This window comes from Mrakia frigida (genome assembly GCF_051309035.1).
Source record: "Mrakia frigida strain ATCC 22029 unplaced genomic scaffold BDY24scaffold_2, whole genome shotgun sequence".
Lineage (NCBI taxonomy): Eukaryota > Fungi > Basidiomycota > Tremellomycetes > Cystofilobasidiales > Mrakiaceae > Mrakia > Mrakia frigida.
The window spans coordinates 592,862-619,156 of record NW_027481279.1 but is presented as its reverse complement, the minus strand read 5'-3'; the positions used below and the strand labels follow the sequence as shown (position 1 = coordinate 619,156).

The 26,295-nt window shown below is 54.8% G+C and overlaps 10 protein-coding genes across 10 annotated transcripts; 3 read left to right on the top strand and 7 right to left on the bottom strand.

Annotated features, from left to right (window-relative positions):
- Nucleotides 1–1,010: 1,010 nt before the first annotated feature.
- BDY24DRAFT_411530 (uncharacterized protein) lies at nucleotides 1,011–5,025 on the bottom strand (the record flags this gene model as incomplete). The annotated part of the gene is made up of 7 exons (XM_076642943.1): nucleotides 1,011–1,034; nucleotides 1,131–1,260; nucleotides 1,353–2,168; nucleotides 2,251–3,305; nucleotides 3,400–3,464; nucleotides 3,572–4,090; nucleotides 4,251–5,025. 7 exons carry the CDS (start codon nucleotides 5,023–5,025, stop codon nucleotides 1,011–1,013), a joined length of 3,384 nt encoding a protein of 1,127 aa, XP_076500722.1.
- A 321-nt stretch (nucleotides 5,026–5,346) lies between these two features.
- On the top strand, nucleotides 5,347–6,686 carry MRPS12 (mitochondrial 37S ribosomal protein uS12m MRPS12; the record flags this gene model as incomplete). The annotated part of the gene is made up of 4 exons (XM_076644022.1): nucleotides 5,347–6,044; nucleotides 6,156–6,292; nucleotides 6,484–6,557; nucleotides 6,664–6,686. Exons 1-4 carry the CDS (start codon nucleotides 5,721–5,723, stop codon nucleotides 6,684–6,686), a joined length of 558 nt encoding a protein of 185 aa, XP_076500721.1. The 5' UTR covers nucleotides 5,347–5,720.
- A 964-nt stretch (nucleotides 6,687–7,650) lies between these two features.
- On the bottom strand, nucleotides 7,651–9,086 carry BDY24DRAFT_432657 (uncharacterized protein; the record flags this gene model as incomplete). The annotated part of the gene is made up of 3 exons (XM_076644092.1): nucleotides 8,756–9,086; nucleotides 8,382–8,612; nucleotides 7,651–8,304 (listed from the first exon to the last, which is right to left on the bottom strand). The coding sequence occupies exons 1-3, from the start codon at nucleotides 9,017–9,019 to the stop codon at nucleotides 7,651–7,653; spliced, it is 1,149 nt and encodes a 382-aa protein (XP_076500720.1). The 5' UTR covers nucleotides 9,020–9,086.
- A 343-nt stretch (nucleotides 9,087–9,429) lies between these two features.
- Nucleotides 9,430–10,240, top strand: BDY24DRAFT_93903 (uncharacterized protein). The gene has a single exon (XM_076645256.1). The coding sequence runs from the start codon at nucleotides 9,508–9,510 to the stop codon at nucleotides 9,913–9,915; it is 408 nt and encodes a 135-aa protein (XP_076500719.1). The 5' UTR covers nucleotides 9,430–9,507; the 3' UTR covers nucleotides 9,916–10,240.
- Nucleotides 10,241–11,204: 964 nt separating this feature from the next.
- Nucleotides 11,205–14,925, bottom strand: SPB1 (27S pre-rRNA (guanosine2922-2'-O)-methyltransferase; the record flags this gene model as incomplete). Its single annotated transcript, XM_076637208.1, has 12 exons — nucleotides 11,205–11,287; nucleotides 11,403–11,442; nucleotides 11,542–11,671; nucleotides 11,762–12,089; nucleotides 12,172–12,324; nucleotides 12,383–13,265; nucleotides 13,348–13,440; nucleotides 13,517–13,634; nucleotides 13,730–14,050; nucleotides 14,130–14,469; nucleotides 14,604–14,788; nucleotides 14,888–14,925. 12 exons carry the CDS (start codon nucleotides 14,923–14,925, stop codon nucleotides 11,205–11,207), a joined length of 2,712 nt encoding a protein of 903 aa, XP_076500718.1.
- Nucleotides 14,926–15,316: 391 nt separating this feature from the next.
- BDY24DRAFT_375255 (alpha/beta hydrolase) lies at nucleotides 15,317–17,057 on the bottom strand. Its single transcript, XM_076638521.1, has 10 exons — nucleotides 16,852–17,057; nucleotides 16,635–16,738; nucleotides 16,532–16,561; nucleotides 16,333–16,464; nucleotides 16,258–16,267; nucleotides 16,044–16,179; nucleotides 15,917–15,971; nucleotides 15,625–15,833; nucleotides 15,532–15,558; nucleotides 15,317–15,467 (listed from the first exon to the last, which is right to left on the bottom strand). Exons 1-10 carry the CDS (start codon nucleotides 17,003–17,005, stop codon nucleotides 15,335–15,337), a joined length of 990 nt encoding a protein of 329 aa, XP_076500717.1. The 5' UTR covers nucleotides 17,006–17,057; the 3' UTR covers nucleotides 15,317–15,334.
- A 304-nt stretch (nucleotides 17,058–17,361) lies between these two features.
- BDY24DRAFT_93734 (carbonic anhydrase) lies at nucleotides 17,362–19,737 on the bottom strand. The gene is made up of 13 exons (XM_076645255.1): nucleotides 19,400–19,737; nucleotides 19,298–19,339; nucleotides 19,160–19,183; nucleotides 18,993–19,016; nucleotides 18,793–18,867; nucleotides 18,650–18,687; nucleotides 18,469–18,538; nucleotides 18,289–18,393; nucleotides 18,187–18,206; nucleotides 18,022–18,116; nucleotides 17,831–17,876; nucleotides 17,730–17,736; nucleotides 17,362–17,657 (listed from the first exon to the last, which is right to left on the bottom strand). The coding sequence occupies exons 1-13, from the start codon at nucleotides 19,610–19,612 to the stop codon at nucleotides 17,478–17,480; spliced, it is 939 nt and encodes a 312-aa protein (XP_076500716.1). The 5' UTR covers nucleotides 19,613–19,737; the 3' UTR covers nucleotides 17,362–17,477.
- Nucleotides 19,738–21,276, bottom strand: BDY24DRAFT_93727 (uncharacterized protein). The gene is made up of 4 exons (XM_076645254.1): nucleotides 20,598–21,276; nucleotides 20,496–20,537; nucleotides 20,272–20,337; nucleotides 19,738–20,173 (listed from the first exon to the last, which is right to left on the bottom strand). Exons 1-4 carry the CDS (start codon nucleotides 20,833–20,835, stop codon nucleotides 19,863–19,865), a joined length of 657 nt encoding a protein of 218 aa, XP_076500715.1. The 5' UTR covers nucleotides 20,836–21,276; the 3' UTR covers nucleotides 19,738–19,862.
- MRPL1 (mitochondrial 54S ribosomal protein uL1m MRPL1) lies at nucleotides 20,931–22,686 on the bottom strand. The gene is made up of 7 exons (XM_076638520.1): nucleotides 22,580–22,686; nucleotides 22,332–22,466; nucleotides 22,001–22,213; nucleotides 21,656–21,866; nucleotides 21,512–21,522; nucleotides 21,286–21,388; nucleotides 20,931–21,093 (listed from the first exon to the last, which is right to left on the bottom strand). Exons 1-7 carry the CDS (start codon nucleotides 22,640–22,642, stop codon nucleotides 20,999–21,001), a joined length of 831 nt encoding a protein of 276 aa, XP_076500714.1. The 5' UTR covers nucleotides 22,643–22,686; the 3' UTR covers nucleotides 20,931–20,998.
- A 1,311-nt stretch (nucleotides 22,687–23,997) lies between these two features.
- Nucleotides 23,998–26,133, top strand: BDY24DRAFT_437886 (uncharacterized protein). Its single transcript, XM_076644309.1, has 3 exons — nucleotides 23,998–24,530; nucleotides 24,674–24,867; nucleotides 24,974–26,133. The coding sequence occupies exons 1-3, from the start codon at nucleotides 24,281–24,283 to the stop codon at nucleotides 25,706–25,708; spliced, it is 1,179 nt and encodes a 392-aa protein (XP_076500713.1). The 5' UTR covers nucleotides 23,998–24,280; the 3' UTR covers nucleotides 25,709–26,133.
- Nucleotides 26,134–26,295: the final 162 nt, after the last annotated feature.

The following is a 26,295-nucleotide window of genomic DNA, read 5'->3' as shown; positions in this document are numbered from 1 at the left end:
TCCAACGTACACTCGCCAAGAAGAAATCACGTCTCGAGGGCCCGAGGGTGACCGCGTCGCCGTCTCCTCCCTCCTTTCCCTCCTCTCCTTCCCCCTCTTCCCCCTCCTCCACACTCCCCGTCGATCCCCGAGAGGTTAATTTGCTCAGAAGTGAGGAGTTTGGAGGTTCGAGGGGTTCGGAGAGCAGATCCCTTCCAGCAGACGGATGAAAAAGGGTGACGTCGAGGCCATGACCTTCCTGCCAACGTGGAATCTTCTTCGATCCGTTACCTCGGTTGGACCGCACTCGTCTTTGTATGTCCGCCTTTCGGAGGAGGAGGAGGAGGACGCGTCGATCTTCAAGGACTGTTTCGAGAGGAGCAGCGATGGCTCGGTGCCCGAGTTGGAGATGTGGTGGAAGACGGTGAACAGGGATGGAACGGTCGAGAACGAGCTGCTGGACGGGATGGGGCTGTCGAGGATGCTGCAGGAAGGCGAACCTCCCTACTTTGACGAGTTGCCCGGCGAGCCTTGGATGGTGACGGCGCTGCTGAAGAGGAAGGAGGATCCGAACGACTGGGAATAGGTACTACTCATTTACCTTATCCTTCGATACTTCGGATCTTGATTTCGGTTCCCTTTCGATCTCGAGAAGAAGGGAAGACGACGTCGTCCGACCCTTCGATGCTCTCCTCCCTTCCACCTTTCCCTCGCATCGCTTCCAACCACGCTTCCCACGTGTCGGTATTTCTGAGCACAGGTATCTGAGAAGAAGAGTCATGTGCAGTACGAGGCTTCGAGGAGGGACTGAAGCTGCGAAGGGAGGAGGAGACGCGACAATTCAATTCGTTCGAGGTCATTCATCTATTAGACTGTCTAGTTTAGGGCATGCAGGAAGAGCAAGGAACATATGAAAAAAGAGATCTACAAAGAAAACAGGATTACAACGTGAATCGAGCGAGCGAAGAAGAAGGAGAGAGAAAGACGATCGTCAAGTCGAGTCGCGTCGGAACGAACGAACGAACAGGTCCTCAGTCCTCCTCGTTACTCAGCGGCTACGAAGCAAGCACAAACGAAACGAGCAATGGTCAGTTCTCAGTTTTCAGTTCTCGAAAAAGGTGTCAAGACGGAGTGAGAAACGCAGCGCTCACCTCGTAATCCGTCGTGGCTTCAACGCGTCTCGACCACAACCAGAACCCAACCAACCCCACCGCCGTCAAAGCAGCTATCGATCCCACGATGATTGCTAGGACCGTCCATCCCCAAACCATCACCCATGTTCTACAAAAGGAGGAATCAGAAAATAAATTGTCAGTCAGCAAGATGGCGAGAAGAAACGCGTCGAAAACGAAAACGAAACGGAAAGGACGCACGGATGAAACGGCACCAACACCGACGAAATCAGGATCACCCCTCCTCCTCTACTAACCCCGTTCAACACCAACTCCACTCCGCCTTCCTTCTCTTCCCCTTCCACCTCCTCGCTGCTACTCCCTTCCTCCTCGTCCCCCCACCTCGGACTCGCCCTCCCGCTCCCTCCCACGAAGGCCCAATCGTTCCTCTCGTCCTCCTCCCTCCCTCTCGCTCCTTTGATCCCCACCACAAACTTTCCCTTCCCCTCCTGCCTGAAGCTCAAATCCCCATACGCGCTACTCGCGCTCAGCAGCGTCAGGTAAGGCACGTCTTCCTTCAGGGAAAGCGGTCGACCGTCCGTCGGGGGAGGGAGAGCGACCGGTGTGGATTTGGAAGCTGTTTTCGGGTTGAGCGGAAGAGGCGATTGCGAAGGGATGATGTGGAGTTTGAGGAGGTCGAGGAGGAGAGGTGGGGAGAGGAGGTACTGGGTGAGGTTGATTCGGGAGAAGGCTTCGTCCGTGGGAGCGAGGAGGGTGAAGGAGAGCGGGAAGGAGAGAGCGGGTGGGTTGGGAGAGGTTTGGTCGTCGTCCGGAGGAGTCGTTGGTCGGTTGGTGAAAGGGAGACGGGAAAGGGTGGAAGGAGGAGGTGGAAGCCATCCTGAGATTCCTAGTCGAACGAGATCGGCTTCTGGAGGAGCGGTTCCGTTGAGGATCCAGGAGAGGTTGGCTTTGAGAAGGAGTTCAGCCATGATCTTGTTGGAGGAACCTTTGAGGATTTTGGCGAGGGTGATGTCGACGGAAGGAGGGAGGATGACCGAGTCGATTTGGTGGATCACTCTGCCGAGACGACGAAAGGAAAGGTTGAGAGAGGAGTCAGCGACGCGTCGAGGGAACGAAGGAAACGACAAAAACGACTCACCCGTTCGACGTGATCATGTCCTCCAGCACCACCTCCCCATCCCTCCACTCTCCATTCCACTTCTCGCCATCTCTTTCCCTCCTCTCTCCTCCCACGGTCACCTTCCCATCCTTCCTCCCCGGCCTCACCACCAGCTTCCCTCCTTCCAACGTCCTCCCGTCCCACGCTCCCTTCCTCGCCTTCTCTTCCAAATCCTCCCCGTAAAGCACCTCCCCAACCACATGTCCCTTCAACACCCTCCTCAACTCCTCCTTCGCATCGCTCCTCAACAGGTAGTTCATCACCAACCCCAGCGAGCGGAACGCTTCGTTCCGAGGGAGGAAGAACGTCACTCCTGGAGCAGCTTTGAGCTCTCGGTCGACGCCGGAGGAGAAGGAGGCTGCTACGAAGGTGGAGAGTCGGAGGTCGGGAGCGGAGGTTTGGACAAAGTCCGGAGGGGGTTCGAGGAAGGAGGAGAGGAGGTAGATGATGGAACGACCGATTTCGATGGGCGCAGAGACGACGTCGACGGTGTTGAATTGGATTTGCTCCCAGGTTTCTGAGCCTTCGCCTTCGCCTTGGTCAGGTCCTCCTCCTCCACCACGATCGTCGTCGTCTCCTTCGTCCGACGACAACGACGCGCTCTTCTCCTCCCTCTCCCTCAACCAATCCACCAAGATCGCGCCCTCCTCCTCGTTCTCCAACCCACCCAAAACCTTCTTCACCCCAACCTTGACGACCTGTCTCCCCTCCCTCAGACTCCCCAGCTTCGACTCCGTCTGCACCAACGCTCCGTCCCTCAGATCCTTGGGTCTCAGTCGTCCCGGAAGGATGTGAAGTTTGAGGATGTCGGAGAGGGATTTCGAGCCTGGTCGAGGGATCCCGTCTCCTCCCTCGAAGTGGGAGAGTGGGTCGAAGGCGTTAGGGTTGTAAGAAGAGGACGAAGGGTCGAGGAAGGAATCGAGCGGAGCGAGGATGGTGTACGAGTCGGAGGAGGAGGAGGAGTCGATGTAGGAGGTCAAGTTGGCGGATCGGAGGAGGGTGACGAAGAGGGTTGCGTTGAGACCGATGAGGGTCTGGCGGAAGTGGATCGTAATCGAAAGAAAAAGGGAGTGTCAGCGTTGACGAAAGAAAAGAAGAGAGAAACGCGACGCGTCGATGAGGACGAACCTTCTCCGTCGTAAGTTTGAACGCTCCCTCTGGAATCAGTAGATCGTCGATGATATGAATCACGCCTGTTTCGATCCAATCCCAAACCCAATCCAATACAAACCCGATAAATCAGTCCTCTAGTACTCTTCGTCCTCGACGCGTCTCCCTTCTCGTTCAACCTCAGACTCACCATTCTCACAAAACACATCCGGCTCCACCACCTTTGTTCCTTCCCTCCTCTTCTCCTTCCCTTCATCATCAACCAACCCAACGCTCATCTCCCCACTCTCCTCGTCCACTTCCACCCAAACCCTCCCTCCCTCTCCAACCCTGACCTCTCCCTTCTTCCCATTAACACCAACGAACGTCTCCCTCCAACCGACTCGCTGCCCTTCTTCCTTCGGATCCTTTTCACCACCACCAACCGCAGCAGCAGCATGCATCCTAACGATCCAAGCGACATCCTCCCTGCCGAACGCGCTCTCCAAGTAGCTTCTCTCGATCTTGGGCAACTGAGCGAAGGCGGTGTTGGACGGAGCGAAGAGCGTTTGGTTCCGAGAAAGACGGAGGCCTGAGAGAGGGGAGTAAGGTGGGATGGGGTTGGAGGGGTCGGAGGGGAGAGGGAAGTGGTGAGGAGGAGGAGGAGGAGAAGGTGGGGAGAGGAGGGACGAGAGGTAGGTGAGAGAGGGGTGGGAGAGGAGGGTGGAGGCTGTAAGGGAGAAACAAGAGAGGTAAGAAAATATAGAGAAAGTTAGTTAGAAAAAAAAGGGGCAAACAAGAGAGAAAAGGAAAGGAAAAGAAAGAAAGGATCCAAAACGAAACCCGAAAAACGACGCGTCGTTCGATTCGTTCAATTCTTCTTCACTCACCAACATCCCTCGGCTTCTCCAACACGTCCTCCACCTTGACCACCACCCCGTTTGCCGCTTCCTTCATCCCCAAAACCTTGACTCCTCCTTCGCCCTTCCAATCGACTCCCACCCAGTCTTCCTCCTCTCTCCGAATCCCTCTCACTCTCTGTCCCTCGAACCCAAGCAGTCCTCCTCGTTCTCGCTCAGGCAACCAAGGCGGCGCAGGAGCCGGGGAGGGAGTCGTATGGGCTGAGTACCTCGAAGGAAAGAGCAGGGTTTCGAGCGTTTGAGGGTGTTGAGAGTCGAAGAGGGAGGAGGAAGACGAGGAGGGAAGAGGAAGCGTGAAGTTGAGGAGGTGGTAGAGGAGGTTCTGACGGAGTTCGAAAAGGATGTTGTCTGGTTTTTGCTTCTTCTTCTTGTCGCCGTCCCATAGATTGTTGTCGTTGCTGAGAAGGAACGAGCCCTGCCAGAACCCTCCCTCCGTCTGCTGAGCTCGTTGGAAAGCGTCGTTGGTGGGAGCAAAGAGGGTTGATCCGTTGAGTTTGTTGAGCGTTGGAATGAGTTTCGCTCGTTGGAGTAAGTGGATGAGAGTGGTGTAGTCAGCGTCCGAGGAGAGGACGTCGACGAGGGTAGAAGTCAAGAGGGGTTCCAAAGAGGGAGACGAGAGGGGGAGCTCAGGGTCTTCGTCGTTGATGAGCGAGAGAGCCTGTGGTTGCTGCTGCTGAGAGTGAACGATCGTTGATAGGAAGAGTAGAAGGGAGAGAGCCAGTCGAGGAGGGTGGAGGAAAATCATCTCGGTTGGTGAAAGGAAAGAACTAGAAGAAGAAGAAGAAGAAAGAGAAGGAGGAGGAGGAGGAGGAGAGAAAGGTCAGCTCTCGCTTCGAGGAAAGGACAGCTCCGAACGACCGATTAGAGCTCGCTTCGAGATCGAGAAAAGGGATGAAGATGTTCAAGAGTAGCGCATGCTCCCAGAGCACTCTTCTCCGACAAAGAAAATCTTCTCTTCGGACCCTTTGAGCGTGAAACTCGAGATCATGACGTTCGCTCCTCCTCCTCCTCCCTCGCTTGACTCAACCGACCCACGTTCCTCTCCTCCTCCCTCTCGCCACCTCCCTCTGCCCTTTATCTCAACAGCTTGTAGACACTAACGAAGGTCAAGCTCACCTCTATAAGTGGTCGAGAAACAAAAACGATGCGAGTTTTGGGCGAGGATGACGAGCTTGAGAGAGAGAATGACGAGCTGCGAGAGCAGAGGAGAAGGCGACGTTCGACGGTCGGTGTCTCCTGCTAGGGCGGGGTTATCGACGTTCGACTTGAGAGAGGACAGGCGAGAGAGAAAGGAAAAGGAAAAGCGGAATCAGGTGGGGAGATGGTCGTGGTTGGTGGTTAAATAAAATCGTTACTCGAAAGGAAGGGAGCTCGCGAAATCGTTAACTCCTTCCTTTTCAACCTCCAACTTCGACCTTCCCTCCCTCCCTTCAGCCCACCATGTCCCTCTCCATCTTCCGTCGCCCTCTCCTCCGCTCTCTCGCCTCGCCATCACGCTTCCTCTCCTCGTCCCCTTCTTCCTCCTCCTTTCTCGCTCGCTCAACGATCCCCTCCTCCCTCCGAGCTCAACCCCTCAGCACTCGTTCCTTCTCCAGCACTCTCCCCACCCTCGCCACGACCCTCCAAGTCTGCCGTCTCCCGCGTCGAAACGTCTACCGACGAGTCAAACGAACCACCCGAGCTCCAGCTCTCGAAGGATGTCCTCAGAAGAAGGGCGTGTGCGTTAGGGTTTTCACGGCGAAGCCAAAGAAGCCCAACTCCGCTGTACGTCCTTCGTTCTTCCTTCTCCTTGTTACCTTTGGTTCCATTCTGAAATCCATCGTGCTCGTTACTGATATCGTATCCATCCGTTCGTTGGTCCGTTCTTTTTGACAGGTCCGTAAAGTCTGCAGAGTCAAGATCTCGACGGGGAAGTTCGTGATGGCCTACATCCCGGGAGAGGGTCACAACCTCCAGGAGCATAGCGTGGTGCTGCTGAGAGGTGGGAGGACGCAGGATTTGCCGGGGGTGAAGTGAGTGTTAAACCGTCAAACACTTTTTCCAACTCTTCTTTTCTCTTCGAGGAAGGGCGGGAGGAAGGAAGGGAGGAAGGAAGGAAAGGCGAGCTGAGCTCGCGTTTTCGCCTTCCTTCTCCTCCTTCTTGTTTTCTCGACTTCTCGAACCCGCTTGCTGAACATCTCTCGTTGTGCTCGTTTTCTCGCAGGTACAAAGTCATTCGAGGAGCCCAGGATTGCGCTGGGGTGGTGGGACGAACAAAGTCGAGGTCGAAGTACGGAGGTCAGCTTCACTTTCCTTGCCTTCCTTCGTTCCCTTTCCTCCTCCCTCGAGAGCTGAGAAGCTGGAGCTGGGCTGACGTCTGTGTTTGCTGTTGGTTGTTTTGTAGCCAAGAAGCCCAAGATGAAGTAGCAAACGGAGCGGGGTTTTGGGAGGGAAGGGGTTTTTGGATCTCGATGAGCTCGTTCTTTCTTCGATCTTGGACGTGTTTTTTTCTTTACTCACGAGAGACGTGGGAGGAATGAAGGGAAGCGACAGTTCGACTGGCTCTACGGGTCTTCCGAAAGGCGACGCTGAAGGAGAAGAACGGTGTGGGAGCGAGCTTAAGGGAAAGGAAGGGAGGGGAAGGAGGGACGCGAGAGGGATCGAGAGGAAAGGACGATGCGTGTTGGATCTGTTGGGATTTTTCCTCATGTTGACGTTGGGAGAACCTGAGGGCTGATTCTCGTGAGGGGTTGAGGTAAAGGAGTCATGCTAGCTTCGGATTCGCGTCGTTCATCGGCTCGACTCGACTCGCTCGTTACTCTCTCTCCTCTCTCTCCCTCGATCGTCTCCTTCTTCTTGCTCTTCTCTTTTATCCGGACTTTTCATGTTGTTCAAGCTCTGGATCCACCCCTGTAACTCTTTCGTTTCCCATCCCACCTTTTGCTTTTGCTTCGTCGTTGCCTCTTCTCCCTTTTCGTCCCAAACACACATCGATCGTTCCTTTACCGTCTCCTCCCCTCAGCATTTCTACCCCTTAATTTCATCATCTTACCTTCCTTTGCATCTTCTTCCTTTTCACTTCTTGGGAGTCGCTCGTTTCTCTTTCCCTTCCTTCCCTTCTTCACGCTCGCTTTGCCTCTCCCTCCCTCTTCGTTGCTTTTCTTCCTCCTGCACTTCACCTTGGATTTCACTCTACCTTACTGAGCTCATATCTCACGACATTCTCTGGTTTCGAAGAGGCTTTGCTGTGATCTGAAGCGAGGAGGAAGGGGCAAGGGAACAGCAAAGGAGACGCGTCGCATCGCACGCAGACTCTCTTTCCCTCGAACCGTCTCCAAAGCGAACGAAATCAAGATCCGAAGTATCGAAGGATAAGGTAAATAAGTAGTACCTATTCCCAGTCGTTCGGATCCTCCTTCCTCTTCAGCAGCGCCGCCACCATCCAAGGCTCGCCGGGCAACTCGTCAAAGTAGGGAGGTTCGCCTTCCTGCAGCATCCTCGACAGCCCCATCCCATCCAAAAGCTCGTGCTCGATCGTTCCACCCTTCTTCACCGTCTTCCACCACATCTCCAACTCGGGTACCGACCCATCGATCCTCTTCTCGAAAGAGTCCTGGAAGATCGACACGTCGACCGCCTCCTCCTCCTCCTCGGGGTGGACAGAGAGGGACGTGCACGGTCCAACGGAGGTGACAGATCGGAGAAGGTTCCACTTGGAGAGGAAGGGCATCATCTTTACCTCCACCGGTTTCAACCGTCTGCTTGTAGGGATCTGGTCCCTCGTTCGCGCGTCGACGAGGGTGAACGCGATTGGGTTGAGAAGCCTCAGGATCGGTGACCAGAAGAGAAGAAAGTCCTCTGGCAAATCAGCCACCGATTCGATCTTGAGGTTGGCTACGACGATGAGAGAGGGATCCGGTAGACGTTCGGAGGTGAGGGCAAGGAGGGAGGAAGGGGGGACGTCGTCGGGGTAGTCACGAAGCAGGAGATGATGAGGGATGAGGAGGGCGCTGACTCGAGCGGTGGAGGGACTGGGGTTTGAGATCTGAGAGTGCGTACCAAGTTCAGCTAGATTTAGAGATTCCGGACTTTGAAAGAAGGAGAAGGATTCAACAAACTCACGCGTGGAAGGACGAACAACATTGCCGACTCGGAGCCCTCGATGCAAACCCGTCGATAGATGACGGGCCCGAGGATCTCTAGGAATCTGAAGCAGACGCGCAAGACCTGTAAACGAGCGTGCTGAGTAAAGGTGGCGAGAGAGAGGATGGTTTCGAGGAGCTCGGTTGGGAGGGAGGCGAGGGAGGAGGTTCGTCCGACCTTGACCGTGGGGGAGGGTTTCCTATGCTTATCCTGCCAGGAAAGAAGCCGAGATGAGCATGAGATTCAGCGAATGAATGCTAAGCTCGAGGGATGAGGTTCGAGGGACTTCAAAGGGGAAGAACAAAGACGAGGGAGAGAAAGGGAAGGGAGGGAAGAAGCGAAGCTCAACTCACGTTCGACCAAACCCAAACACCTTCTCCAGCTTCCTTCGCACTCTTCTCCCATGCCCAGAATCCATCAGGGAACAGCTTGGACTCGACTTGACGATGGAAGGCGTCGTTGGACTCTTCTCGAGACGAGAGGCGGGCGACGGTGGAGGAGAGAAGAGAGACGGTTGAGGAGAGGGCCGTGTTCTCGAGGGAGAGGTTGGCGATGGTTGCTGCTTGAAGACGAGCCTGCTCCTCGAGTTGAGTGATTCGAGAGAGGATGAGATCCATCGAGGTAAGAGAGAAGGGAGAGGTTCGAAAAAGTAAGAAAAGTTGGAAGGGAAGAGAGTCGTGGTTGAGGGAAGGACAGCTCTCGAGGAGGACAGATGGGTTGAGCTCGACCGTTTCGTTCCTTCCCTCCCAACGGCTTCCTCCTCCATCCACAAGCTTTCTTTCGGCCAATCCTTTGTCTCTTACAAATTCCTAGGATCAGTACCATCTTTTCGCTGGATATGCAGGACGAACTCTCGAACGAAGGGAGGCCAGAGGTGGACGAAGAACCAAAGGTGAGCTTGACTCCTCCCTCCCCTCCCTCCCCTCCTCCTCCTGCTCCGTTCTCCCAGTCCCTCGGATTTTCCTATAAGTCTCGCGAGACCATAGTACTGATTACTTACCCTTCAATCACCTCTTTCTCAAATCAGGACCACCTCCTCCCTTCCAGCTCTCGAATCAGCCAAGACGTGGTCCGCTCTCCTCCTCCTCCCTCCTGCTCCTCCTCGATGACCCACCCTTCCACTCATCACGAGCTCTCTCAACTCGCACTCCAACCAGCAGCAGGGTTAAACGAGTCCGCGGTCGCTTCCCAATTTGCTCAACTCTTCGTCCTCGTCAGTCAGCTCAAGGAGGAGACCGAAGCTCAACGCTCGTCCATCGCTCGTCTCTCGTCAGAGAACACCTCGCTCAAACAGGAAGTTGCTCTCCTCAAGAGAAACGAGAGGAACCAGGACTCGGTCGTTGCTGAGATCTCGAGGATGGGAGTACCTCAAGGTCATTGGATCTACGAAGAAGGGGTGAGAGGGAGGGAAGACGTCGAAGGAATCTGGTCGTGGTCTCTCGTGCGTTGTCTTGTCTCTCTCACTTCCCCTACTAGAACTGCTTCGCCACAAGCTCACTTGGATTCTTTTTGACGTCCTCAGGAGAAGTATAAGGTCGCTCCTTCTCGCAACGTCGCATCTGGACCTCCCACTTCGCTTCTCTCCCTCCCCGTCGAACTCCTCTCCCTCGTCCTCGACCTCCTCGAAACCAAGGAGCATCTGGTCCTCTCCCTCGTCTCCTTCAGGCTCCTGGAGCTTTCCTCGGATTTCATCTACGGAAGTAGAGTCTCGTTGGATCCCGTTCAAGCGTACGACTTTGTCGAATCGAGGGTGAGCTCCTCTCTCCCCTATTGGTCGCCCGTTCCCTGCTCTTGCTGATTGTTTCTCGTCCACTTCATCGGATGGGTACGACAGGTCTTTCAGTCCTCTCCCAAATCTGAGCGAATCACTTCTCTTCTCCTCCCATCGGAAAGAGTTCGGCTTCACGGCTCCCTAACCATCGACAGCTTTCAGCAGCTGGTTGAGCTCGCTTCCGCTCTTCCCTCCCCTCCGTCCCCCCTTCCTGTCCTGGTCCTCAGTCTCGAATTCGGGCATTCCCACGATCTCACTCGGTGGACGGACCTTATCCGATTTCTGAATCCAGCTCAGTTTCAGCTCTGGGGAGGGTTCGGCGATGGATCCGACATCCCACCCACAGTTCGATTCGTTCCCCTCGACTTTGTCACGTCCTTCACGTCCCTGTGGACCCGACTCGAATGCTTCTCCTCGTTTGGGCCCGACTCCGTACTCCTCCTCGAGGGCACCGAGAGCACGTCGGCTTTCGAAGCTTGTCTTCGTCGAGGCTGCACGTCGCGCGTCCCTCAAGCTCAACTCTGGAGGAGGGCGCTCGATGGGACGCGGAGGACGGAGTGGGTCCCGCTGGAGGAGATCCCTTCCTTTCTGGCTAGACCCTTCGCCAGTAACGGGGAGGAGGACCTGGTTGCCTTTTATCTCGTGATGGAGAGGAGGAGAGAGAAGGCGAGAGTGGGAGGGGAGGGAGTCGGATCGGCGGAGGGAGCTGTCGTACAGTAGTCTACGAGCCTTGCTTGCTTTTCTATGTAGTTAGATAACGCATCCTATCGTTTTGTAGTTTGACTCGTACACCAGAGAGTTCCTTCCCTCTTTTGGCGTCGACAAGAAATAAAGCGAAAAGAGAAGGATGAATCGAAGCAGACCGAACGAGAACCAAGAAAGACGGAGGGGTAATGCAAGAGGTAAACGAAGAAGAGAATAGAGATGCGACGGAAGGGATGAAAAGGAAGAAAGCAAAGGGAGAATCGGGCACGAAGACGAAAGGCCGAACGAAACGAAAAAGGACGACGCGACGGGAGTCGATTGACTCTCTACTGCTTCTTCTTCCTTCCTCCGTTGGGCTTTCCAGCCTTCTCTCGTCTCTTCTTGGCTCGGAGCTCCTTCCTGTCTCGACCTGAGTGAGGAAAGGCAAGAGGAAGGAGGGGAAAAGAAGTCAGTAAACGATCGAGTAAGGGCGAGGGAGGATCGTCGAGAAGAGACGAGGCGGAAAAGAAGGAAAAGTAACTCACTGTCGAGCATTTTGTATCGTCCCTTGACTCCTTTGGGTCGCTGAGGAAGAAAAGAAAGAGGGAGGGATAGGTCAGCAAAAGAAAGGAACGAAGAGAATTGAGACGACGACGGGGGTTCGAAGGCAGGAAGAGGACTCACTCCCTTGACTCCTCGGTTGGTACCAGTAGCAACAACGATCTTGAGTGGACGACGTTGATCCTTGGCGAGTCCCTTTCGCATGACCTTCTCGACCTGACCAGCCTTCTGCCTCTCGGTAACGTCGTCGTTGCTGCGAAGAGAGAGAGAAGGGGAGAGGTCAGCTCGATGCTCTCGATCGTGAAAGCACGAGAAGGATTGGTAGAGGAAGGGAGAGACTCACTTGACGATACCATCAGCCTTCTTCAAAGCCTTCTCCATCCTAATCGCAGCCCTCCTCTGCTTCCTCGCCTTCGCCTCCGCAATCTTCCTGATCGGCCTAGCGTCGAGAGCTCTCTGCTTAGCCTTGAGGGCCTCGACAGCCTCCTTGGTGATGGGAACGTTCGACTTGTAGTGCTTCGTCTCGTCGTCGAGGAACCAGTGGGGAAGATCGTCCTTGGAATCGAAGGTGTGTCGAGTGAAACCGTCGTTGACGAGCTGGGTGAGGGTCTTCTCTCGGTTGACGAGCTGAGAAGCGAGGGTGATGGCCTCGGCGGTGTTGAGACCTCGGTCTGATGAGGAGAAGAAGAGAAAAGATGGTCAGATTGGGAAAAAGGAGATCAGAGAAGGTGGACGAAGGAGACGGGAACGAACCTCGAACTCGAGTCCGCTTGATCTCGTCTTGATCCTCGTCCTCAACGTCCCAAAGACCGGCCTCGTCGTCGTCTCGGTCTGCTGGTACGATCTCGAATCCTCCATCCGAGTCGGAATCGGAACCGACGGCCTGGAAAGAGACCACAAAGTCAGCTTCGACGAGACGCGACGAACACGATTCTGAGGCGAATCCGAGCTTGTGATATTTCACTCACCTCCTCCTCCTCGATCTCAGACTCCTCCGAACTCTCGCTAGGCATCTCCTCTTCCTCCTCCTCGTCGTCCTCATCCTCGTCGAGGTCGTCGAACTCCTCCAGACCCTTGAAGACGGGCTGATCGAACCAGACTTTGGCGGCACTGCTGATCTCCTCCTGGTCGGCTCCGAGCTTAGTCAACAGCGATCCTCCTCCTCGAACTCGTTTCGATCCGGTGGCGGGTCGAGATGAAGGGCCAGCGACTCCCTCCTCTTCATCGTCGTCCTCTCCTTCGCTCATCCCTCCCTCCTCGTCCGAGCTGTCGTCTGAAGAATCGGGCTCCTCTCCAATCTTGGCTCGGTTCTCCTGCTTCTTCTCCCATCCTCCCTCCTCTCCGTCCTCCTCGTCCTCCTCCTCGTCGTCGGATCCAGGAGCGGTGATTCCCTTCCACGACTCTCTCGTCTTGTCCCTCATTCGAGCCTCCTTGACTCGGAACTTGTTGTCCCTCGACTGCATCCTGTCCCTGTAGTCGTCGTAGAGTCCGTCCAGCTCGGTCTCGAGTCCCTTGGTCTTGGCCTCACGTTCGTCTTCCGAGTCGAGGAACTCCTCGGCTTCCTGAGGTTTCGAAGGTCCAGCGTTGTCTTCCGAGTCCGATCCAGACATTCCCTCGTTGTCGAGCGTTGAGACGAGATCCTTCTTGTGTCCCTTGACTCCTCGCTCTCCCTCTCCGAGATCGAAGAACTCCTCTCCGTGAAGGGCCTTGTCCTCGAGCTCTAGTCCGTCGGCGGTAGGAGCGGTCATTCGGAGCTGCATTCGAGTAACGGCTCGCATCTTCTTCTCCTGAGCTTTACGACGATCTTGACGAGCTCGCTTGGCAGCTTCGGTAGTGAGACGACCCAACTAAGCAAACGGGAAAGAAGGGGAACCGATCAGCTTCGAGCATCGAGAGAGGATTTGGACACGATGGCAAAGCAAGACGCACCTCCTCCTCGATCTGCTCATCCTCATCCTGCTCCTCGACAACGGCAGCCTCGGTGTGATCGTCGACAGGCTTATGCTTGACGTCCAGTCCGATCTAAAAGGAGGGGGGGAAACAAGAAAAGTCAGCATACGAACGTGAGAAGGGAAGACGCGTCGAGACCAAGACCAACCTCCTCTCGAATAGCCATCCTCCACTTGATCAACGCCTTGAAGTCTCCCTTTCCGAGAACCTTCAGATCCTCCAAGTTGGACTTGACGTCTCCAGTGGTGTGCTCCGACTTGAGCCAGCTGTGGAAAGAGAGCACAGGAAGTCGAGGTCAGCTCGACGCGTCGAACTTCGACCTTCCAGGAAGCACGCGGACTCAAAGGGAAGCAACACTCACGCCTTCTCCTCGGGATCCTTGAACGTCATCCTGTTGACCGTTCCGAGCGTCATAACGGGATCCTGAGAGTTGACGAACTCGCTGACTCCGATCTCCTTGAAGAGAGTGAGGGCTCCATCCTCGTAACCCTCTCTCTTTCTCCTCTTCTTCTCGGGAGCGAAGACGTTGGCGTGAGCGTTTCCAGCCGAGGTACCCTTCTCGTTGAGAGTCATGAGGGAGGAGAGATCCTTGAAGACGTGTCGAGGGTCGAGGAACTTGGGATCGATGTGGGCGGGAGCGAGGAAATCTCGACAGACGACGAAGATCTCAGCCGAGACGTTACTGAGTGAGGATAACCAAGCTCAGACGTTAGGTAAAGAGTCCTGGACTCCAAGGCAGAGCTGAGAGAAGCGAAACTCACCGAGAAGAGGGAGGTTTGGTGGCCTCAACCTTTCCGAACAACTGTCCGAAGACCCACATCAAGGAGTTGTAGTCTCCCGATCTGAAGACCTTGGTGACGAAGGTTCCTCCTCGTCGAAGGAAGTCGACCGCGAGCTTGAGGGACATGAGCACGAGCTCGGATTGTCCGTAGGCATCGTGAACCCAGGCGGTTCCGACGTTGGGAGCTCCGTCGTGAAGAACGATGTCGGCCTTCCAGTCGTGAAGGTGAGACCTGAGCTGCTGACGACAGTGAGCGGTGGTGATATCGGAGACGAAGGAGATGACGGAGGGAAGGGGTCGAATGGGATCGAGATCGACTCCTACAAGAAGCAAAGAAAGGGAAGGAGAAGAGAAGGAGGTCAGCTCGATGTTTTTTGAGCTCAAGCTCTTCCTTGCTTTCCCTTCCTCCCCCACGTTCTCCAGCTAGCACCAACGACCAGACTGAAGCACTCACCGACGATGAGACTTCCTACGGGCATGTACCTCGCAGCGACCTGCAGCCAACCTCCAGGAGCAGCACACAAATCGATGCAGACCTTGGACGATCCTAGGAGGTCGTACTTCTTGTTGAGCTGGATGAGCTTGAAAGCAGATCGAGCTCGGTATCCTTGTTCTTTGGCAAGCTTGTAGTACTTATCCCTGAATCACCAACACCATAAAGGAGAGTCTGGTGAGCTTCTGAGCTCGAAGGAGCAAGGGACAGGAAGGTGGGCTGAGGTCCAAGAAGGAGGAACTCACAGACGTCCCTTTCCGGTCTTCTTGTTATCCTTTCCCATGGCTGAGGGATCTCTCGACGGAGATGAGGGTGGTAGGAGGTAGTAGGGGGGCGGGGGGAGGGCCGCTGTAGCGAAAACTCGACTTTGAAGAAAGAAGAGGGAGAGAGAGTTGGAGGAGAAGGGAGGGAGGAGGGAGGTGAGGTGAGGTGAGGTTTTGTAAGTTGTCCGCAGTTTCAGCGTCGAGAAAAACTGCTTCTGTCGGAGACGTCTGGGTGGAAGAGGAGTGATCACAGTTTGGAACTAGAAGATGAGTGCATCGAGAGTGCAGTTTTCTGCTCTCTTTGACTCGGAGAGGATTTTCGAGCGCCCCAGAAAGAGTTCGCGACGCGCGCGTCTTGCCCGACGTCGTCTCCCCCCTCCTCTACTTCGATCCTTCAACTTCGGTTTCAAAGTGTTGGATCGGATATAACTAAGGATCCTCTTCAAAGTCTAGATATTTGGGGGAAAGGGTAGAGAGAAAAGGAGAGGAGACGTCCGGGGAGCCGTCGAACAGAGGGAGCGTCGCTCTCTTCCTCACGAAGTCGAAGAGTAGAGCGCTGACGCTGAAGAAACGGACAAGAGATGGTCAGCACTCGATCAATTCTTGGTTCAATCACATCTACTCACGCCTCGGGTTGTGTGCAGTTCGCGAAGCTGAAAAGAATTGGGACGACGCGTCAGTTCGAGTCGAGAGGAAAGACGCGTTCGAAGGAACTCAACTGAGACGCTCCATCGACGACCTTCAGATCGACTTCGAGTCCAGCATCCACAAGATCTCTCTGAACTTCCTCGATAAGTGGAAGAGGGTAAGCAGAGTCTGCGCTGGCGAAGATCAGGAGGATCGGGGAGGTGATCTTTGCAAGCGCGTCGCGTCCGATCCTACCCCGAGAAACGAGCAGGTCGTAGGAGATAGCCTTCAGAGATGTTATCTTAGGAGAGTTTAGCAGGGATCAGCAGAGTATATTAGGACATGGGAACGAGCCCGATTGATGCGAGAAAGGAAAAGACGAACTTGTTTCGGACTCGACCACTGGGCGATTCCGTAGGTGATACTGCATTCCAGTAGACTACACGAGGAGGACGAAGGATGTCAGATCTATCCCAAATGTAGTATTTATAACAAAAAACGGGAGACTCACGCGTCGATGAACGGATTCGAGACGTTGTCCATCCCCATCTGAGCAGCGCCGTTTGCTACGTGAGGCAGCAGCTCCTTGTTCCCAGTACTCATGGCGAGACCCCAAACCTCGACGAGCTCCCTTCTACCAGAGCTGACTGTGAATAAACGGACAAGAACCATCAGCGGGTCGAAGCTCGAAATTCGAACGTCGACGACGGAGGCGAAAGACTGACCGGCCTCAATCTGAAGCGAACGAGGAAAAAGAGTGAGTTGGAGGTCGATTCAGATAGATAAGGAGCTGATCTCACCTCTATCCATGGAAGTGGAGAAATCAGTACGAGTCCCAGGACGCGAGACGGGTGGTGGAGGGAAAAGTGAAGGGCGGTCGACGCGCCGAGAGAGAGGCCAGACAGGAAGCAGGGAGGAAGAGCGAGAGCTTCCTGCAGCGACGAGAGGAGTCAGAGCATCAGTATCTTCGTCGCAAGATGATGGAGAACAAAGCCTGACCATGAAATGAAACACGTCGTCCATGGAGTCCTTCGGGGGAAAAGAACAGGAGAGGAAAGTCAAGTTAAGGTTGGGGTTTGTTTTCGCTTCTCCGACCACTCACCTCGAAGGAAAATGTCTCCACATCTCCTCCCTCCGAGCCTCCGTGCTTCCTGCAGTCCATCAGAACGAGGTTGAATCTTCGAAGGTCTACGTTGAGGACTTGAGCTGAAATTGAGCTGAAAAGCTTGAGGTCAGCTCTTCTCCCTTTCATTGCCCTCTCTGCCCTCTTCTTCCCAGCTCACTTCGGCGAAGAAGAGAGAAAGAGATCGAACACTCACGAGTCCAGGTCTCTGAAGGAATAAGGCCACCGTGAAGAAGCAAGAGCGTTGGGAGGGCCGCATCGATGTGGGTCGAAGAGGAAGAGGACGGCGTCGAGATGGTGTAGTTGACGCTGAAAGGCCCAGCCGAGGGATGGATGAGAACTTTGGGCATGTTGGAGCAAAGAAGGGACGTTCGGAGGGAGGAAGGAAGGAATGAAGGAAGATGTGGTTGGGGGGAAAGTCAGAGCGATGATGGGGAAGGGCGACCTGTCGCGGATCTGTTCCAACCGAGCGTTCGGGATCGCTTGCTCTGTTCTCCGACAGACGTTCTGTTTTCTTCCAGCGCCCTCTTTGTAGAGGGGGTGGGAACGATGACGAGACGAGATCTCAGAAGGGGAGCCATCGAAAAAGAGGCAGACGCGTTGAGACGCGTTGAGTGGGGTGGGCTGAAACTCGACAGGGGCTTCCGGCTTCTTGCCGTTCCGAGCAAGGTTGCTTCTTTCTCTCGGAAAGAGAAAATTTACATCACTGGGAAGTTGCTGGTATAGCTAAGGACCCTCCAGATGCAAAGTCAAAGGTAGGAAGAAGACGACGAAGCTCAGCTCCGAGTTCAACACCGCTCCCAGCTCTCCCTCCTGGCTCCTCTACTTCTCGGCAGGAGTTTCAGCTCCGGGCATGGAGACAATCTTAACTTCGGAGGTAGCGACGACGGCTTCAGGAGTGACGGCGGCGGCGACGACCTCTCCTTCGGTAGCAGCGACTCCCCCTTCCTCGCTTCCTGGTCCTCTCGAGATGTTGAGGTCGGTGAGCACTCCGGTTCCGATCTGAGCGAAGAAAGAGAGGAACAGTCAGCAGGATTCGAAAACAAGGTAAACGGGAGAGCGTGATCGACTCACGTCGTAGCTGGACGGGGAAAAGGGTGCGAGAGAAAGAGAGACGAAGCGGTTCAGCGAAATGCTCGAGGATATTGCGAGAAGATCAGCAAAAAATTACTCACACCATACCGTGGACCCAGATGGCAGCGGCAGGGTCGGTTTGGAAGTCTGTGAAGCGAAGGAGGACGAGGTCAGTCTCGTTGTTGCGGCACGTCCAAGCCTCGAGAAGAAGAGAAGGCGAGGGTAGGAGGAGGAGAGGGGTTTGCTCTGAAGAAAAAAACGGCGAGGGGTTTGGAACGAGCCATTTACTCACAAGCGTTGGACATGTAAGCCTCCCACTGCTCGACGATGATGGGATCGGTGGCGGCGTGCGAGACTTGGAGCTTGACATTTTCTTCGACGAGCTTTCTGCTCGACAAGAAAGCAGAAAGACTCGTCAATCTGGTGAAGCGCTCAGGAAATGAAAGGGAAGACTCACCGGAACGCAGGATCAAGGATCTGGTTGGAGAAAAGGAGAAAGAAGTCAGCTTCGTTCTCTTCGACGGATTCGGCTTCAAGGATGAAGATCGAGCAAACTCACATCAGGCTCCTCGATATCCGTTCGATCTCCATAAGCAGCTCGAGCAGCGACAATCTCAGGAACGGTGGAGGAAGCCCAAAGCTCTCGAATGGGTTGGATCCAGGCCTGTCACATCAGAAACGAAGAGGCGTCAGTCTCGACTTCGAGCTCGCACTCGTTCACCCTCAAGAAGAAACGTACCTGAACTCGAGCCTCTCCCTCGGAAGGTGCTGCAGGAGGAGAAGCGATGGCGGCAGCGACACCTCCGCATCTGAAGAGGAAGGAAAAGAGAGAGACGGAGAGTCAGCTTCTTGATTCGAGAGACGCGTCTGAAGTCCTCGCATCGAAAGCGACTAGATTCGTGCATCATTTCGAGACTCACCCGTAGTGTCCCATGATCACGATGTGCTTGACTCCGAGCTGAAACGGGAGAAGAAGAAGAGAACCGAAAGAAGCGAAGAAGAGATCAGGGACGCCGACGCGACGAAGAGTCTCCGTTGGTCGACCTTCGACGAAGAAACATACCTCCTCGACAGCGTAGGTCATCACCGTAGCAGCTCCGTTATCTCCTCCAGCATTGTGGTCAGGGAACTGATTGGCCTGAGAAAGAAAAAAAAAAAGGAAGAGCGACGAGTTCAGTTCGACGGAGGTCGGGGAAGGGCAGGCGACGAGGGAGGTCGAAGATCGCTGAGATCGCTGGCAAGAGTAGTTGAAGGAGGACTCACGATGTTTCGGTCCGTGAACATGGTCTAAGAAAGGAGGGGAGAAGAAGAAACAGAGTTGCCAAGGGAAATAGGAGGAGGAAGAGGAGGAAGAGGAGGAAAGTTCAGCCCGCTGCGAGAAAGAGAGAGGGCGAGCGCGATGAAGACATGAGCAAGATGTCAAAACTTACTCCAGGAGCTGAGGCTGTGAAGACCTGGAATTACGAGAGATGCAAAGTCACGGGGAATCAGATGACGAGCAAGGGAGAGAAGGAGTAGGTGGGAATCGGCGTCGAGAGGGAGGCAGGATGCGTCGAGGCTCGACTCACCTCTGGAGCTCCTCGTGAATCAGAACAGGCGAGCATGTAATTCTGACGAACAGGAAAGAGACAAATCAGCTCTGCGATGCGATGTAATCGCGATTTACTCACCTGAGGCGCTTGCCCACTCTCCGTAAGAAGCGAAAGGAGACCAGGATTGGTCGTCTCTATCGAGGTTCGGAACTTTTCGTTTCCAGCGAGGAGGTTGTTGAGGGGAGCGAAACCTCCTTCGGGTCGAGGGATGGGAGCAGCGTTGACGAGGAGAGCGAGGATAGCAAGAGCTGGTGCGAGAAGGAGTATGAGGAGGTTGGTGGAAGAGATCATCGGATAGTAAGTTGTTTGGGTGGGAAGGTCGACCTGCGAGGATGGATGGGTTGGTTCGAAGAGAGTGTGGGGGGTTGGAAAGAAGAGAGGGAAGAGGACTGGAAGGGAAGAGGGAAGGGTTGGAGGGATTAGATTGAAGGCGAAGAGGAACGACCGGCGATCCTTTTAGAAGTGTTGAAAGAGAGAGGAAGCGAAGTTGAAGACCTGGGAGTGGGAGTTGAGAGGGAAAAGAAGACCTGCGTCTGGCCTTTCAAGATATCGATTTGAAGTCTTGGCGACAACAAGGGAAGGGGAGCGAGTTCGAATATCGTCGTTGGAAGAGAACGAGGCCGACCGAGGGAGACGCGACGAGAGACGAAAGAGCCTGGCCGCTGGCGTCCCAGGATAGCGAGGATCGTTCCGCTTGGTGATCTTGTGGGGACAAGAAATCCCGTAGAACAAATCCGCTTGTTCTTCCTTGGGTGCCCAGCGATCTTAAAGAAGGAAGAGCTCGGAAGGTGAAGTCGGAGGGGGATCGTGCGAGGAAACGCCTCAGGGGAAGATGTCGAAGAAGTAGGTTTTCTGCAGGGGAAGAAAGAAAGAGGGATGAGGAGAACGGATATGGGTCGGTTACGAGTGAAGTCTGCGTCGGGAGAGTCAAAGGAGGAAACCGAGCTCACGTCGAGAAAGAAGCGGCCAGGGAAAGGGAGGAGCAAAGACGAGGTTCGAGAGCTCTGCAGACGCGGCTAGAAGGCAGACGAAAAGATGAGCTCGGTCAGTGAAAATCTTCTCCGAGTGGGCCTCATCTGGCCTTGTTCCCTTCTAGAGCTCTCCCTTGAGCTAGCTCGGATCTCCTTCTCGTCCCGGTCCGAACCTGAAACGCTCAGCCTTCCCACACACTCACCAGCTCTCTCTCGCTCTCCGATGCTTTCCTCTATGTCCCACCCTGAAGCAAAGAATAGACGTCAGTTTGGCCAGCGAAACTCGTGGTTCGGATACAACTCACCAGCGTCTTCTTCCCTCTCCTCCGTTACGAAGCAGAGAATAGAACGACCCCTTCTCGCTCTCCCTCTGCATCCGTTTCTTGCAACTCGAGGTGATCGGCTTCTCCACCTCGGATGAGACACGGTATCAGGTTGAGGGCCGCGGGGAGGGAGTCGGTCCAGCGTCAAGCTCGTCACGGACGTCGAGGATCCTCGTCGCTCGACGCGTCCTCTCTGGTTTCCCAACCTCCCCCCATTCATCCCAGCTCAGCTCTCACTCAACACCCCCAACGTGCCACATTCTATTTTCTCCTCTCCGTTCGGCTCTTTCCCTCGCTCTCACTCACTTCGAACAATCCGAAAAAGCGCATCACATCCCTCCCTCCCCTCCTCCTTTCCCTTTCCTGTGGCTAAGGACCTTCCTCTAGAATCCTCTGGGCCGGGGCTTAGTGAGTATATCACTGATCAAGATTCCGGGTGCCTGAGATGTGGTGGCCTGGATTTGGAGGACGTTGACAGCTGAACGAACGAGAGAAGAACGGAGGGAGGGTCAGTTCGACGTCGAACGAGCGAAGGGAGAGGGACGAGGGAGAAGAGAGAAAGCGAGAGTGGTCGAGCGTGAGGAATGGGGTTTGAAGGGTAGATAGAGTGGGAGAGAATAGGTTGACGAGAGAAGGAGGGATGGAGATGTTGGGATGTTGAGCGACTCACGCGTAGGTTTCGAGATGTCGAGATTGTTGACGGTTCCGCACGAACGAAGATCTTCAAGGATGGTGAGGAGGTTCTCTTCGAGGTCCTCGTAGGGCCAAGATGCCTGCGAGCGAAAGAGAAGACGGAGGAGAGCGTTAGGGAGGGGGAGGGAGAGGGAAGATGGATGGGGAGAGTGCGAGCGAGGAGAGGGAAGGGAGCGAGGAGCAAGAAAGCAAGAAAGACGTACTCGTCCGACCACTATGAGGAGGGGGATAGAAGAAAAGGGTATAGGAGAGTCAGCTCGCAGCTCAAGAGGAAGAAGAAGCGACCTCTTGGGAGACCTCAACGAAACGACGCGAAGGAGACCAAGGAAGGAAAGGCTGGAACTCACAAATTCCCATGGCTCCATTCTGATCCACCTTCCACTCGACGGCACCCCTGTTGGCTTCCACTCCTGCCGTCACATTCTCGAACACGGATCCTCGTTTAGCGTTGGGCATCATGTTCCTAGGACCGAGGACCTTGGCCATGTTTCGTTGAAGCTCGTCGATCATGGTGGTCGTGCAGAGGATGTTGTCGGGGGAGAGCTTGCCTGATTTGACCTAGCGAGCACGGAGGAGCATGGACCAGAGTGTATAGAGAGAGAGGGGAGAGTGGTTGGTGGGTGAAGGGAGGAGGAAAAGTCAGCTCGAGCTCAACGTCGGTTCGAAGGAGAAGGAGAAAGGATGAAACGTACATCGGCAAAGAGTTCAGGTCCACCAGCGTAGGTTGCTCCAGCATCGAGAGCCTCCTCTACCTGTTCCTCTGTACAGAAGACCAAGATGGTTTCCTCCTTGAGCGCTGTAGATCGAGGGAAGAGCGTTCGACCTCGCATCGAAGGTCGTTTTTTGTCGAGCTCTACGAGAAACATGATCGAGATTCCCATGCTGGGATGACCGACTTGCCAGGCCTGACGAAGAGAAGAACATGTTGGTCAGTAAGAGCGAAGAGGAAGGTGTACGCATGGGAGTCGCTGGAACGAAGAGGGAGAGAGAGAGGGAGGGAGGGAAGGAACGAGGTCGACTCACTCGATGAAGACGATGCGCTTCCCTGAAAGTCATGGCTTCCGGACCTGAAACGTCGGTTGGTATACGAGCAGGAACCTTGGGACCCATCACGGAAGGGGAGAGGGAGAAGGAACGAGCGAGATGGGAGGAGGTGGGCTGAGAGAGAAGAGGAGGAAGGAAGGGAAGGAGGAGAAAGGTCAGCTTGAGTCGAAGGAGACGAACGAGGCTGGCAGTCGCCCAGAAGCACGAGCGATTCGTTCGCTACTCACAGGGAGGAAGGATGGACATCTACGAGAGCACGAAGCTACAGTGGATCTGAGGGAGAACGACATGTTGAAGGAGGGGGGAGGGAAGAAGAGAAGGAAGGAGTTGAGAGGTGACCTCGACTTTTCTTTCTCGAATTCATCCCACAGTCGAGTTGCTCCCGACGGCCATCTTCTCCCTTTCTTTTCTCAGCAGTAACCCCTTTTAGACCTCTTTATAAGGGATCTTTGGTCTATACTAGCGATGGGAGATCGCTCTCACGGAAGAAGACTCGAGGGGAGCGGTTTTCCGTCCCTCCCCTCTTCTTCCCTTCGCTTCTCTCCCGTTCGTCTTTCTCTCTCTCGTTCCTCTCGTTCCCTCGTGCACCCAGCTGACCATGCCTCTTATCTTTCCCTTCTTTCCTTACAGATCAATAAATCGTTCAAGATCCTCAGCTTTCTCTCTCCCTCTCTCATCATCTCCCATCTCCCGCTCCACCCACCACCCTGCCTTCCGACCGATCTCATGGCGTTCTCATTCTTGTTTGGGGGTCCGCGCCTTCGTCTTTCCCTCTTTTCGCATCATTTTTTTTTGCAGAGGAAGGAACATCCTAGAGCTGCTACTTGTTCGCGGATACAGCATCAAATACTCCCAGCGACGCGGCTCAGGACTCAGACCTTCGACGCGTCGCGTTCGTTCGTCTCCTCTTCACGTCCTCGACTTCTGAGTATCACAGGGATGTGACAGAATCATCAGAGGTCGGGTGAAGCAGTCGATGCTGGGATCGATAGGAACCTTTCTTCTTCGAGAGGGACCACGACGCGTCGGAAGTCTCAGCTTGGTTTTCGAGCTGCTCCTCACAGGTCTCCCGGTCCCTACTGTCTCCTTCCGGGGAGAGGGGCTAGGGTGTAGGACCTTGCTTTGTAGCGAGAAATGAGAGCAGGATACCTCCGTTGTTCCCTAGCAACGCTCTCGTCGTTCGAGACAGATGAGCTCGAACGCGTCGCCGGATCTCGACTCTCCGAACGAGATCCAAGATTCTTGTCCCAGCCTCCTTCTTCTCTGCATGCATTCGACCTCAGGCCGAGCCTGAACAACGAAGCGGGAACAGGGTCGGATGATCAGGGCGAAGGAGAGAGTTGGTAGTGATAAAACAGTGGGGGAGATGAGAAGAGATGGCGGGCTGAACCAAAAAAAGTCGTTCCCTCTGAAGAGGCCAAGGGAGAAGAGCGTTCCCCTTGAGCCTGGAATAGCTTGAGTAGAGCATGAATCTGGAGCACTTGCTGTTATCTTGCTCTGCTGAGAATAGAGAGAGACATGCTTGCGGATTTTTGCTTATCTTTTCTTGGAGAAGGGGAGGAGGGGAGGGAAACACGCGATCGGAGGAAACTGTGCTTGGTCGAAACGAGATTCACCTTTCTCCTCTCTTGCTCTCCCTTCCCTTTCCTCCCTCTCTCTCTCTCACCCTTCTCCTTCCCCCTTTCTCCCTCCCACCTTCTCTCCATCTCGTAGACCGTTTCCCTTTCCCGTCCTTGCCTCCTTCTCGTCCTCTCTCTCTCTCTCTCCTCGCGCCGGTCGCATCGTCTCTCGTCTCCCTCTTCACGTTCCCTTCCCTTCCCTCCTCAATCCGGTCACCTCTCTCCCTTCCCTCCTTCTCGTCAAAAAACTTCGCCATCAGGACGTCCAACTCTGAACCACCTTTCCCTCAACCACCGCAAACCATCACCATGTCTCCTTGCATCGCCCAAGCATGCGCGGAATCCGTCCTGCTCTCCTCCCCCGAATCCACCCCCGAGCTCATCCAGCAGTCGACTTTCGCCCCTTTCGTAGCCGCGAGAACCGCAGGAGGACTCAAGTCTCTCGCAGACAGGGCTAGGGAGAGGAGGAATGGCGGTGTAAAGCAGCAGCAGCGCAACGGTCTGGCCGTCGTTGTCGAAGAAGAAGGAGGGAGAGGGGTTCAGGACAACACGTCGAACGGTGAGTGACTCCGTTCCCTTCATATGGCTTCTTTCTTCCAGTTTCAAGTTTTCCGTTGGGGTAGAAAAGGATTCCAGATCTATACTCTCCAACCTCCAACGTCGAGCTGACCTCGCTTTCCTTTCTCCCTTTCGTCCCTTCAGCCTTCAAGCCGTCCTCGTCTCCTCCTCGAGGCCCTCGAGCTCAACGACGAACCTCCCTCCCAGCTCTTCGACTTCCTCCTCCTCCTTCCAACCTTGCACGATCCTTCAACCGTGGACAACCACCCGTCCCTATGTCTGCTTCCCTCCCTCCTTCGCCACCCGAGTCACCCTCCGTCTTCAACTGGAGCCTACCCGTTCGTTCCCCTCTTTCGCGTCCTCGTTCCCCTTGCGGTCGATCATCCCATTCCACTTTTCGCTCAACATCTACTGACTCTCTCTCCACTTTACTCAACCAATTAGTCTCCTGGAATCGTCTCGCCCCTGTCCGCTCACTCTCACCTCACTCCTTCGACTCTCGCTCGAGCTCCATGGACCGAGATCGTCTTCCCTCGCGACCTCGCCGAAGCCAACAGCCGAGCTGCCTCTCCTCCCTACTCGGACGAGGATGATGGATCGGAGGAAGGATCCTGCACAACTCCAACTTCCATCACGTCGTTCGGAAACGTTCACGACAAGGACGGAGGAGGATACCTCGGTTTGGTGATCCCAAGGATCGAAGTCCTCCCCGTCCCTCAAAGACGAGCTCCCATACCTCCTAAGGTCACCGTCAATGGAAAACCTACCCTCAGCTCAGTTCCCAGGATGCCTTTCGCCGCTGCTCCCGTTCCTGCCAGGAGGAGGTCGTCGGCTCCAAGTCTCGAGCAGATCAAGGCTCATGTCGCTTCCAAACCCTCCGTCGTTCGTCGCTCGACCGCTCCTTCCCTCACCTTCACCGCTCCTGGATCCGAGTCCACCACCACCACCACTACCACTTCTCGACTCCCATCCTTCCTCCTCGCTCGACGAGCTAAGAAAACTCAGGAGGAGAACCAACCATCCGTCGTCGCTCCCTCGGTCGTCGTCCCCGTCTTCACGGTTACGCCTCCTCCTCAGGAGCGAGGAGAAGGAGGAAGGAAGGTCATGGCCTTGTTGGAGAGGAGAAGCAGTGGAGGAGGAGCTCCTAGGGTCACCGTTGAACCCAAGGTCTGGGTCTGAAGGGAGGAAGAAACAAACCGTCTTTGTACGATGATGGACTGTCGTGTTCTCTACCCTTTCGCTCTCTCTCCTCTCGCTCTCTTTGTCTCCCTCCTCCTCTCCCGTTTGTTCAACCTAGCTTTCCTCTCTCTTCTCTCTGTTACACTACCTTTACGCCTCCTCCCACACACCCCAACCCACTTTGACGCCCGCCCTCTGCATTTCGGAGAGGAGAGTTCGTTCGCTGGTCGTTCGTTCTCTCCCTCCTCCCTTCCCTCATCACACACAAACACATACGAACACTTTTGCTCCAGTAGCAGCCTCTTTCACCTCCTCTTTCGCTTGGTTCCCTTTTTTCGTCGGAGGTCGAGCCTTCCCTTTGGTCGCCTTCGTGCTTTTTTTTCGTTCGCGTCGCGTCGAAGAAGACGATGGCTCTTGGAGTTTTGTTCGCTTCGAGAGAACTTTCGAGACAAGGAAAGACAAGGAAGTGGTTTCAGCGGACCTCTCACCTACAGAAGAAGATCAGTTCTACGGTTTTCAGCTCTCGCATCTCGAGAGCGAGAAGAGTATAAGAAGCAGAACAGAAACCAAACGGTTTCGGCTCGACC